General features: G+C 39.8%; 1 protein-coding gene across 12 annotated transcripts in view; it reads right to left on the bottom strand.

Moving 5' to 3' along the window:
- Positions 1-13303, bottom strand: part of st3gal3b (ST3 beta-galactoside alpha-2,3-sialyltransferase 3b) — a 152260-nt gene that overhangs the window by 40703 nt on the left and 98254 nt on the right. For all 12 annotated transcript variants that reach the window (XM_036555688.1, XM_036555693.1, XM_036555689.1 and 9 more), the window contains 2 exons: positions 10749-10844; positions 9106-9292 (listed from right to left, as the gene is read on the bottom strand). In XM_036555688.1, the coding sequence (XP_036411581.1) occupies positions 9106-9292; positions 10749-10844 (283 nt within the window). The remainder of the gene's footprint in view (positions 1-9105; positions 9293-10748; positions 10845-13303) is intronic.

The following is a 13303-nucleotide window of genomic DNA, read 5'->3' as shown; positions in this document are numbered from 1 at the left end:
GGAATATTGTGCTTGCATTTTTAGGACGGACCGCATGTACAGCTTTCGTACTGCGTTCGTTCAAACACGACTTTAGTTACCCATCCTTTTCTGTTACTTTATGTTTTAAATTGTTTTACTGTTATTTTCCATGTTTCATGGAACAGAACAAATCATTGTATGATTTGTTCTGTTTGTTAATGCACTATTTTGTATGGTATGTCTACTGAACCCCAGGAAGAATAGTGGCTATTGTGATAGCAGCTAATGGGGATCCTAAAAATAAGCAAAAAAATAAATAAACAAACATCCACCCTATTTTTCATGTCATCACTGCATTTACAGATTATGGCTGCAATATCAGGTTAGGGAAAGTCAGAGAGAGTGTATTTACGTTTCAAGTTATTGTTTTGTCCCCTTAAATGTCTCTGAGGCAATTCTGGGACACTGTGTAGTTTGCAGTCACTACAGCTGAGCAAAGGTGAAAATACAGCAAGAACAGCAAAGCCACATTGCACACAAGCATTCAAGCATTCCAACAATAAAGATTATTTCTATATATATTTTTCCCCACATTTCTATCATGTTAGGATGTTATAAACATTTAACAAATTGTCTTTTTTACACTTTGCCAGAGGTTCTGTCCATAAGCGACTCAAAGCATCATGAGATGCAGGAATAAGCTGGATAGCTGAGATGTTGAGAAATGCTGAGAAAAATCTAAAATGATGTTACAAAAGACGTCTCGCACACTGTCCCTCACAGGCGTTACATACTAAAGCAACGAGCCACGAGAGGCTGTGCGTTACTGCAATTTTATCACGGGGAAGGGTGTTGTTAGGCACGACGCGAAGCAACGGCCAACATAAAATATGATAAAGTACACAATTTTTCATGAAATAATTTATTATTAATAATCAACATAAATATGTATTCCACCAAGAAATGTAGTTCCTTTTTTTCATTGCCAAGCAACCATGGACCTCTGAATGAGGAGAATGTTTGGTCGCTGCATAATGCAGTCATTTCATGATATTTCTGTCGTACAACAATGAACATATAATAACGCAGCACAGTTTAATGCAGAAATGCTTTATAAGTACTTTTTGGTCACTAAATCACCACCGCAGGCCTTATACAGCGCAAAACCATGTTCTCACGCTGGGGCTGAATCTCAAATAGCTCCCTGCTCCCTACATAGTGCACTACGTAGGGATTTAATTACTGGAACCTGCAGCCCAACAGTGAATAATACAGCTAAGAAACAGGCATTTGGGATTCAGACACATCTACGCTCAATAAATGATGCACTGTTTGGCTGTAGAAGCTAGAATTTCTAGACTTTTATAGCTAGAACACTATCTAGGGAGTACAGAGCCGTTTGGGATTCAGTCTGGGTTTGACGTGACTTCTGACAAACACGAACATTTGAAGTGTGAAAGACATGCAAGTGACATTTTTAGACTTTTATACTGCAGTTTTACGGTTAATCAGACTGTAAGTGCTTCAATTCAAGCCTGTGATATTAATGAAGGAGCTGTTTAGGCTGTTGGCTCTTTTAGCCTGTTAGCTAGCTGACCAGCCCAGTTTTAGTTAAGAACATAAGTCGTCAGCCCCTCAGTTTAAACAAAAAAAACGGGTTCTTACTTCATCAGTACACTCGGTGGTCCATGTGAGCAGCATGAGAGTCAAAGACTATTCCACTAACAGCACCAGGGTTTTTCGTGCCGTGGCGCAGTGATACAGAGTTCAGTCACTGTGAGGCGGTCATAGGTGTGGGTATATCGTGGATTTTACAACGGCTTCAAACGCAGCTCAGCCAATCAGAAGACTCACATACATTCTAGCACAAATGTTTAACCACATATTAGCAACCACCTGGGGCACCACAGCAGTGGTCTACCTTACCTACCCTTTTTTTTAGACCAGTTTTAGACCAAAACCTTCTCAAATCTGTCTTAAAACAGCGTCTCAGTCATCAGGCAGTGAATTCACAACCATTTCATGTAGTAACTTTCTGTGAGGGAGCTTTTAGAGGTGGACATCTGGTTCCTATCATCACTACTGTGAACCACTGAATTGGCAAGTTTATCTAGAACACCAAACCACTCTTAATGGCTTTGTTTACATTTTAACAAAGTGATTTATTAATAGCTTTTGAAAAATACCCTTTAAATAAGAGCAGGTATTGTTACCGTATCTCCCAAATTACTTACAGCTAAGGACGGTGATCATTTGGTGATGATTAAGCTCTATTATTGCTTTGTTATGATCTCAATGATTCAAAGAGACATCCGCAAGGAGAACAAAGCAGATTCAAGCGAAGTCGTATTTTTCCCCGAGCGCTCGATAGCTTCGTTTAACAAGGCCATTAAAAAACAGGACCTGGGCTAAAGTGCTTAAAGGCCGGACGAGGGAACGTGGGAGGCTCCCTGAGCCGAGCCGATGTTAACGTATCTGCGGCGAGGCACAACACTCAGAATCATTTTTCATTAAGAACGCACAACAGTGATGGCCCTCATTTGTCAAGTGACAAACACTTAAAAAAGCCACTTTAAACATGATACTCCTACAACTTAATACATACACGCAAGGTCACGCTGAAGACTGGCTGTCTCTAAACATCTTTTACAGCTGTGCGTTCCCGTTGCCCAGAAAAGGAAAACAATTACAAAAGATGTGTTAGACGTGAGGCTAACCTTGCATAATCGTGTGCATAGAAGCCAGAGCTTTGTGAGCCAGTCTGTCGACGGTCCGGTACTTCTCACTATCTATATACACAACGTTTTGTCGCTGTTGCATTTCTGAAATGCCAATTGCAAAAGAAGCTGAAAATGTTCTTCACTTCAACATACAGTGCTGTGAAAAAGCCACAGACCACCCTTTATTTCTTTAATTTCCAGTCAAAACAGCCATTAAGTAGAATTTATTCATTTTTCCAGATGCTCAATGGCAGTTCTGGGGCACTTCTATCATCATTTGTTTTTTTTTTAATAATTTAATTGGTTAATATTGGGAAATTGTGCTTCTCCATATTCAAAAGTACATCATTCCAGCTATATGACTCCTTAATCAATACTTTGAGTCCAACTGCATAATAGCAAACTTGAAATCATTCACCTAAACCACCTGTTTACTTACAAATGTTGGGACACTAAATGCAGGGACTCTTTAAATCCCAAATACTTTAACTCCCATAATCAAATATGAAAAATGTACTGAAGTGGTGGAAAGAGACTGGATGGGTTCAAAACCTGCCATGCTCTGACTCTGACCATCCAAAAGAGAATGTCGAAAAAGCCCAGCTGAGCATCAGAGCATTCATGTCTTAAAGCTGACATCCAAAAGAAGAGATACACAACAAAATACTGACCCAAATTAAATGCTAAATACTGACCTACATAAAGGAAAAAGACACTGATGTTTGTTCCATTAATGTTCCAGCTCTTTCAGTGCGTTTTCAGTTCAAACCCAGAGTCATTTTGAGTTTCAGTTAGTAAACGTGATTGTAATTGCTGGTTGTTTTAACTTTTCTGATAGATACAAATTATAGAGTAATCATTCAAATAATTAATAAAAGCTACAGAGACAATCGGGCTCCTAACAACCACCTGGAAGAGCTGGTAGACCCCAAAACTGCCCCCATCAGATAAACAGCACTTAAAGCTTTCATCTCTGAGAGAGAGGAGAAAATCAAGCTGCTTCAGATCTGAAAACATCCACAGGTGTTTCTGTCCATCCTTCCACTGTGAGAAGACGACTCAGCGCTGTGGGTCTGAAAGGATGTGTAGCTGTCAAGAAGCTCTTACACTTCAAGAAATGGTGTCTTAGTAAGTGAAAAAAATCTTAAATCTAATCAATATATGTAATATTTCTCATTATGATATTGTTGTAAGAATATTATGAGATTATGTAACTTCTTTTACTTGTTTTGAGTAATTGTATCTTATGAAAGTGTCTTATTCCACTGGCAGATCATTTTACTGGTTTCAAGCCTGATTTCTTTAATTAAGCAAAATGATCTGCATCATTTCTCAAACTAAGTAAAATGATCTGCCAATGAATCACACACTTTAACTAGAGAAAACTACTTAAAATAAGTAAAAAATGTCCAGAAACAGGTTAAATAATCTTCTAATACACCTACATCAATCTAATAATGAGAAATATCAGATATACTGCCTACATTTAAGGTGTTTTCATTTTTTAAGATGCCATTTTTTGCAGTGTACAACTCAACATTACGGATCACGAGAAACAGAAAGCCCAACCAACTTCTAAGACCAAACTCTGGAAAAATATCACTGCAGATTTCTTTGATAAGCTGCAAGCAAGTTTCCCAAAAAGAAAGATTCTGGATGTACAGTGGAAAAATGGCCTTAATTAAGATAATCTGTGTCTTGATGGAGATGCAATCAACATTAAATGGAAACCTTTCCATGTTACTGTGCGAACGCACTGCCCGAGATTACAAATGGGTGTTCCTTGTATAAGCGCTGTTACTAATATTATGGCAGACGCTGGAGCTTTCCTGACCCCAGACTTGGAAAAAAAACGAAACTCTTGCTACTATGAGATCAAAGGCAATCTATCAGATGCCAGAGGGCAGATCCATTATCTGCATGCTTTTCCACTGTCCTGTCCCTTACAATCCGACATTCAGAAAAAAATCTGGCCTTTTCAAAGCCAAAGCGGGCTAATCAAACAGCCCGCAATTTTTCTTCCTCTGCTGAGCCTCTCGCACGCTGACAAATGTCACCCTGTAAAAATTCCACTGTGCTGTCGCTCCCTTAAAGTCATGCAGCTGTGCTGGCTGCGAGCTTTTGGACCGCAGGGTTGCCAGATTCACACTCGGCTGAGAGGAAAAAAACAAAGCAGAACTGCCTCTGCAGAAGATGACAGAGTAAAGCTGGACTAGAGAAAGTTGGGTTGTGAATTTCTCTGACCTGATAGAATTCGATTGTGATTCCTTAGGAAATCAACAGAAAAACTCAAACTCTGGTACCATTCCTAATAAAAAATACACCAATATTGTTTTGGGCTGTTAGATTTCAAATTAAAAGAGGAATTTATTTTGGCCGACACTGATGTACATCAATGCACTGATGCATTTTACACTCCTACAATAAGGGGGGGAAAAAGAGCAATCATTAATCTCCTAAACCTGCCAGGTCTTTGTTAAACCCTTTAACTGCAGGGTTATTATTCAGTTACTAAGCCTAAGACTTATTATTCAGTAACTGCTATGAAATATTGAGCAGTACAATGAGAGTTATACACATATGCAGTGTGCCAGATAACTGTTGCTAGACAGAATGGCAGCAAAATGCTCAGATAACAATGAAATTAAAGTTAAATAAGAAAGTTAAATAAGTTAAATAAGAAATCGCTAACCAGCCATCCTCGCTAAGACACTTCATTTACTTGATTTCTGGCCAAAACAGCCACTAAGCACAAGTTGTTTTGTTTTTCAGGAGATATTCTGTGAGGAGATAAGATACAAGATAATCCACTCGCACAAGCAATGAGAAAACCAAGGGAAAAGTAAAAAAAAAACAGGAGTACAAAAATAATTAAGAGCTCCAGAGAAAATGGGACTCCTAACAACCACCTGGAAGACCTGGTAGACACCAAAACTGCTCCACAAGCTTGACTCCCATAAACCTTTTCATGTGTTATTCACAACAGTTACAATTGCCTCATTTGCAACATCAGCACTCAGAGCATCAGAGCCTCTCCATCATCCAAAACATGACGTCTGATAACACAGCAAGAGTCAGAGATCAGTTTAGAGATCTATGAGTCAGGAGGAAATAAACTCCATTCTAGACTCTGTTACTCTGAGTCACTAATTCATACAGTTATTCTGACGGTCAGGAAAAAAAACTTGATTCTTACCTTTTAAACGAGACCAAGATCATGACTGTAGCCCAAAGTATGCGGGAACAGAGCTCCTGTTACGTTGGGTGTGCCATTTAAGGCAAAAATGGGGGACAGTTAAAAGGTTAAAGCTCTGAAAGCTTGTCAGAGGTGCACCGATACCACTTCTTCCCTTCCGATAGTGATACTAATACCTGATCCTTTAGTATCGGCCGATACAGAGTACCAATACCAATACTAACTCTATCTAACCTAACTCACCTATAAGTCCTGATATTTATACAATAATATTTTTAAAATATTTTATTTTTGGTACAATCTATGTTCTCCGTCACAAATAAAACACGCTCAGCTTGGTTAAATGACATTTACTTGTTGGATTATATTTACTATATGCCCAAGAGCACTTATTTCTATTTACTGCATATATTTAGTATTGGCTATTATATAATTAGTACTAAGAACCATTTTTAACAACTTAAGTAAATGTAAAATATCTTAAAAACAGAGCTGAACAGTAAACAGATAAACCCGTGGCGTTTACACATCAGTACACAGCGGCTACTCTGGCTCAAAAACGGAGCTGAATGTTGTTTCACGTGCTGCATCTCTGAGCGTCAGTTCAGTAAACACCACCGTCGTTCGCGCTGTCAGTGTTTTTCTCTTTTTTCTCGTCCACTGCTGACCGACGGAGGTGCACCGCAGGTGGGGTGAGTGGACGCACCGGCCCCGCTACCGGGCTGCTATGCCATAGGCTAAATCAAGACTAAAGGCTATCATTACACCGAGAGTCCGGCGGCTCCTTCCGCCCTCTCAATAACATTATCTCAGACTGTGAGTGACCACACAGCGGCAGACGAGTGATTACTGAAAGAAGCAGCTCAGCCAGGTAAACGGCTCAGCTAGCATGTTCTTAGCATCAAAAACTGCTGTTACAGATTCTACCATGAGCATTTTTACTGCTGCTTGTGGTCTTCTGTCTACCGGTGCGCATGCACACGTCAGAAAACACTTTGCGGTATCGGTCATAGGTATCGGTATCCCCATCACCGATACCGATACTGCGTTTAAGAGCCAGTATCGGCACCGATACCGACACAGTATCAGTGCAACACTAGTTACATTTGCTAAGCTACCAATTTCCAACAGTGAACCAGACCAGTGCTGCTTCTCTAGTTACATAAGAACACAGAAGACAGAAACTTGTCATTTGTGGGTAAAATCAGGCTAAAATAAAGCACAGCAACACTGACATTTCCCTGAACTCATATTTGAGCATCTATTTTTCTCAAATGGACAATGTCATTGGTATATTTTCAGTCATAGGTATATTCATATACTTTTCATATACATATGTTATCTGACAGATCACAGCATGTTAAATATGTCTGCACCTTATTCCACAACCCTACCTCACGCTCAGAAACGAGTGCTGTGTCGGCGCTGCACTGTCCTGTCTGTTTACTGTGTCTAATGTCTGTTTAATTTAGCGCATTTATTGTATTGTTTGTAGCTTAATTTTTGTTTGCACACTCACGTCTGCACGTTTGCACTTTGTACTTCTCGTTCCTTGTTGCACCGTGTTGTTCCCGGAGGAACATAATTTCGCTCCACTGTGTACTTGTACATAGATGGAATGACAATAAAAGCCTCTTGACTTGACTTGACTTGTCTTCAGGGGGTCCAAAGGGCTAACTGGGAATGTCCCACCAGGACAACACGTATTTTGCACCTTGCATATATGTAGGTTACACAGAATTAAGGACTGAAGTGTGGACCCACACACAAACCCTTAGAGTTTAAGGAGTTCATGTGAAAGCCAATATAAAAAAAGAAGATGTGCCCTTGAGGTGCACCGGGCGTGCCCTCTCCAAGGCCTCTACCTAAGAGGAAAGCGAAGTGCTTGTGTGCTCTCTGGGTGATAAGAGGCGGGATGGAAGCGCAGTCATTAAATTTGCCATCCCTTCCTCAGCTGAGATAAGAGGAAACTCATTCAGCCAGGACGACCCCTCGCGATTAAAGGGCTAATTCGCCGGCCGTCAGTCAAGCCTGACAGGAACCGGCTTTACCGCCTGTCAAAAATGGAACTGAAAGAACAATAAGCTGTGTTCCCTCAACATGGACCAATACAGCAGCTCCTATTTAAATTCTTTTGTCGTCAGAATTGCAATCCGAAGCTTGCAGATTCATTAGAGGGGGTCAGAGTCGAATGAACACTCTAAATGCATGTGACGCTTCAGATATAAAAAGGGGACAAATCTGTAACCTCCTCAAACTCATCAGTCATCAGTATAAGGGAAGTAGGAGCTGTGCAAAGTTAGCATGTGAGCAATAACATAACGTTGCTGTCAGAAACAAAACCTTCTATCTCCATTTTTGTTGTTTAAAAACTTTCTTTTACATCATTTTTTACATAATAAATGGACCAATAGAAACGGTCCAAAATTACTTGGAAAAAAAATCTGGTTACATTTACTTCCATTTAAAGTTAATGATATATTTGCCTTCTCCTGTAAAGATACCATTTTGGAGGTACAAGGTTTTGTACTGAGATCAACGATATATAAATACAATATTGCTTAGATGTAGGATATGGATATGGGAATGCATTGTTAGGCCATCATTCAAAAAGTGACCTATCCATTGTCTGCCTGCAAATGCATTCTGTCATAGCAACAGTTCTGTACAAGCTTTAGCAACGACGGGCAAAAATTCTATTCAGCCTAATGAATTTAAGCTGGAGTCTGAATGACTGAACGAATAACTGACTCTAAATGTAGGTATTGTGATGTAAACTGAGTCTGTTCTACAGTTTCTCATTAGGCTGAATGAATAACCGACTCTAAATGTAGGTATTGTGATATAAACCGAGTCTGTTCTACAGTTTCTCATTAGGCTGAATGAATAACCGACTCTAAATGTAGGTATTGTGATATAAACCGAGTCTGTTCTACAGTTTCTCATTAGGCTGAATGAATAACCGACTCTAAATGTAGGTATTGTGATATAAACCGAGTCTGTTCTACAGTTTCTCATTAGGCTGAATGAATAACTGACTCTAAATGTAGGTATTGTGATAGAAACTGAGTCTGTTCTACAGTTTCTCATTAGGCTGAAAGGGATTTTGGCCAGCTTTCTGTAAAGCTTGTCTAGCCTAGCAACATTAGCTATGAAACAATGCATTTGCTGGCTGTAACATCATAAGAGGCCTCATCTTCTCCTCATCAGTTAAACTACTGCTCTCACCAGTTTCTCTCTGAAGATCATCTGCCTCAGCCATTTAAAGTCCAGAGGTTTGAAGGCGGAGAAGACGAAGAGGGAGTCTTTCTCATAGCGCTCTGGTTTCTGGATGGCACCTTCAGGGTAGGTTATCCTCATGGTGGTCTTAGTGCCCACATCTCTGGTATAACCACTAACTGGAGCCTCATTTAATCTAGGAAAAAATCAACATAAGAACATATATTTTTGAAATGAAGTAATAGATATTTTAAAAATGCTTTCAAAATATGTCATACTGTACAGATTACATGTAGAGCACTGTGCAAAATTCATGAAGAATGTAGTTAGAAGAACAAAGATTCTTTCAACCTCCACTGCAGAGTCAAAACTAGTTCCCACAGTCTCGCTGTACCAGTTACGGTATCTTTTTTTACCTGATATTTAAATCAGAACAGCTACATGGCACAGAACACGTTTGATTTCGGCCGTTACAACACCATTCACTCGACTCTGAGCTGTGAGATACGAGTCTAATTTCTAAATGTTGTAATTTGAATATCAGTTAGCGACAACTGAGCCTGCAGTGTGCGGCACTTTTGATCTGCTAAGTAAGCCATCGTTAGCTTAACGTTAGCTGACAAGCTATAGCTCCAAACACCACAGAACAGACTCAACGAAGTGTTCGTTCACTCAACTTTGCTCTCTCTAATAATCCGTTAATAATCCGACTAATATCTCAATTGCAATAGAATACGCCCAGGTAAACACATCGATCAGAATAGACTAGTCAGACTGAGGCCGTTCAGAATATAATTCCTATCTGACTGATCGAGGTGGGTAATCCAGTAAACAACCTGTTAAACAGAAGAATAGTATCCGTGTAAACGCCTGTATCTGATTACATTCCCTATCGGAAAGTTTAAGTCTGTTCTGATCATGTTCGTCGCGTCACAGTGAAAGTTTATACCGTTCAACATGGCGGAGCAGAAACTGGTCTGCAGAGGAGACGAAGTTTATGCTCTGATCTTTAAAAGACGGCGGTGGGACGGACGTCCAGCTTATGTGTCTCAGAACACGACGTCTTCCTCTCGGCCTTCTTTAATAAGGACGTGTGAAGGACGTTTTCCTGAGTCTGACATCATTTTAAAGCAGTTAAAAACACAAGTGCTGCTCACTGCTGCTCATCTCACTCTGACTGGACTCACGTGATGCTGGTTGTCATGGTAACATCTACACTAAGTGGTTCTCTATGCATGCGTGTAATTTTGGATCGGATTACTTGTAGTGAGCATGTAAACGGAGATTTTCCATCAGATTGTTGAATAGAGTGAGAATAAACAACTCAGTCTTAATCAGAATGTATTCAATCAGATCTAACAAGTTCATCTAACAAGTTCTGTGGTAAGCAAATCTGTTATCATGCTAGCTACACTAATGCCAACCAGCTCCTCTCTCTTAGCTGGGAGCACTGTTTAACCTTAGCAATTGTTGTTACATTGCTGTTTTGAGTTTTATTGAATAAGTTTCACTTTTATGCATTTTTACACTTTTTTTTTTGGTGTTACCAAATATCGCGGTAATATCTGGAGACAGTTTGACAGTACGACAAAAGTGGGTACCACCCATCCGTACCACCCACAAATTAAACCATATTGTCTGCAAATACTCACCTCACCACAATATCATATTCGTCAATACGGGAGCCCAAAGACTTATTGGCGAGGATTCCTCCATTTCCTACAATTATACATCTTTTACAGCTCAAACTGCAAAAGAGGAAACACAAAAAAAGCACAATTAAACACAATCTTATAATTACATAAAACTTCACAACTTTCTGGGCTGCACAATATATTTTTTGCTAATCATTATTGCAGTCTTGGCTTGCGGTGCTGATACTGCAGGTAGCAGCAATGTGCAACTGAGCCTCCAACCTCTACCCTCTAATACCCCCTCACACCATGATAGACTCTGGATTTGAAACTTTACACTGGTAACAATCAGGATGGTCCTTTCTTCTTTATCCCAGAGAACACAACGTCCATTATTTTCATAAACAATCTAAAGAGGTTGACTCGTCCGACCACAATACACGTTTCCACTGAACATCAGTCTATTTCAGATGAACTCCAGTTCAGAGAAGCCGCCAGCAAAGCCCAAGCAGCAACATCCATCAGAAAAACATGCTGATTTTTAATGCAATGCTGTCTGAGGGGTTGAAGGTCACCCGCATTCCACTGGGGATTTTGGCCATGCGTGTTCTTAGGCACAGCGTAACGTGAAGTAAAACACAGTAACGCACAGCCTCAAATGGCTTATTGCTTTTATAAAAACAACGGCCAACATAAAAAGTCACACTTTTCTGGAAAATAATTTAAGTTATTATTAATAATGATCAAACAAGTATTCTGCCAAGAAATGTAGTTCCTTCAGCATAAGGTGTCGTTGCCAAGCAACTGCTGAATGAGGAGGAGAACGCTTGGTCGCCCATCGCTGTATATTGTGGTCATTTCATGAACTTTTTAACTGTTTGTCGTATAACTATGAACATATCACAGCACTGTTTAATGCAAAAACTTTCTCTTTATAAGAACTTTTTGGTCACCAAATCACCACCGTGAGTCTTATTTAGCACCAATCCAGCGGCGCCCTCTTCTCACACTGGGGCTGAATCTCAAACAGCTCCCTGCTCCCTACATAGTGCACTACTTAGGAGTTTAAATACTGGATCCTGCAGCCCAACAGAGCAAAATACAGCTAAGAAACAGTCATTTGGGATTCAGAAACATCCACACTCGATAAATAAAGCACTGTTTGGCTGTAGAGGCTAGAATTTCTAAACTTTCACAGCTAGAACAGTATTTAGGGAGTCGTTTGGGATTCAGCCTGGGTTTGACGTGACTTATGACTGAAACATGAACATTTGAAACGCTTAATCCATTCAAGTGACATTTTTAGACTTTTATACTGCAGTTTTACAGTTAATCACTGTAAGTGCTTTAATTCAAGCCTGTGATATTAATGATGGAGATTAATGATGTTTCAGTTTGTTTGCTACCTGACCAGCCTAGTTCTAGTTAAGAACATAAGGTCAGTCGCTGTGAGGCGGTCATAGGTGTGCGTATATGGTGGATTTTACAACAGCTTCGAACGCAGCTCAGCCAATCAGATTTTAGGACCAGAACTCTCCGTTTTATAAAACTGTTGGATTTTTTGATGATGCATTTTTGGCAGAGTGGCGAGACTCGACCCATCCTTACTCGTTAAAGATAAAGGCCTTTCCTGGACGCTCATTTTATACCCAAGCATTACTACAAGACCTGTTTCAGATGTTCTTTAAACATTTCACAACTTCTCTGGAACGTGTTGCAAGCATCAGTTTCCGTAAAGGTACATACTTAAAGATTTCTTCAAGGGCACTTTAGTAAAGTAAAATGGTTCTATCCAGAACTATGAACACTCAAAGTACCCTCTGCATGATTCTTTGCATCATAAAATGGTTCTTCAGAGTGATGGAGATGATGTGCTGTAGATGGTTCTACACAGATCCTAAAACCTACAGGCTTCACATCGTAATAATATAAGAATAATAAACTATAAAAGAACCCTTTCTGGTGCTATACAGAACCCTTTTCAAAAAGGTTCTAAATAGAACCATCTACAGCACATTCTCCAAGTCGAAGAACCCTTTCATGATGCAAAGAACCCTTTAATCAAGCAGAGGGTTCTTTGAGTGTTCATGGTTCTATATAGAACCATAAAGAATCCGTGAAGAACCATCATTTTTAAGTGTATAAAGTAGGGGTGCGGGAAAAAATTGATTCTGAGATGTATCGCGATGCGGACGTGAGCGATTCTGAATCGATTCATAAATGTCAAAAATCGATTTTCTAAATATTTAATTTATAACGTAACGTTGACGGAACGCAAAAGGCGGAACTCGAAGTGCGGAAGTGCAGCGCCCGGACAGTCTGTAGTGACACACAACAAAAACACAACTGGATGAGTGAGAAATCCGACCGGCTCCCTCTGCATTAAAGCCAGGTTAGGTCAGGAGTCACAACACAAATGTTTAGAAGAGCCATTTTGTCCTTTCAACAATATCAAACCACCTTGGGAGCCACAACATTTAATGTCCAGTATGTCTCAGTGTGTGTTAATGTCCTAGTATAGACTAAACAACATAAACGAGAGTGCAGATTTACTCCGCTCTGCTTTAAGCTTC

The sequence above is a fragment of the Colossoma macropomum genome, unplaced genomic scaffold (genome assembly GCF_904425465.1).
Source record: "Colossoma macropomum unplaced genomic scaffold, Colossoma_macropomum, whole genome shotgun sequence".
In the NCBI taxonomy this organism is placed as follows: Eukaryota; Metazoa; Chordata; class Actinopteri; order Characiformes; family Serrasalmidae; genus Colossoma; species Colossoma macropomum.
Note: the sequence above shows the minus strand (reverse complement) of the source record. Positions and strands in the feature narration are given on the sequence as shown.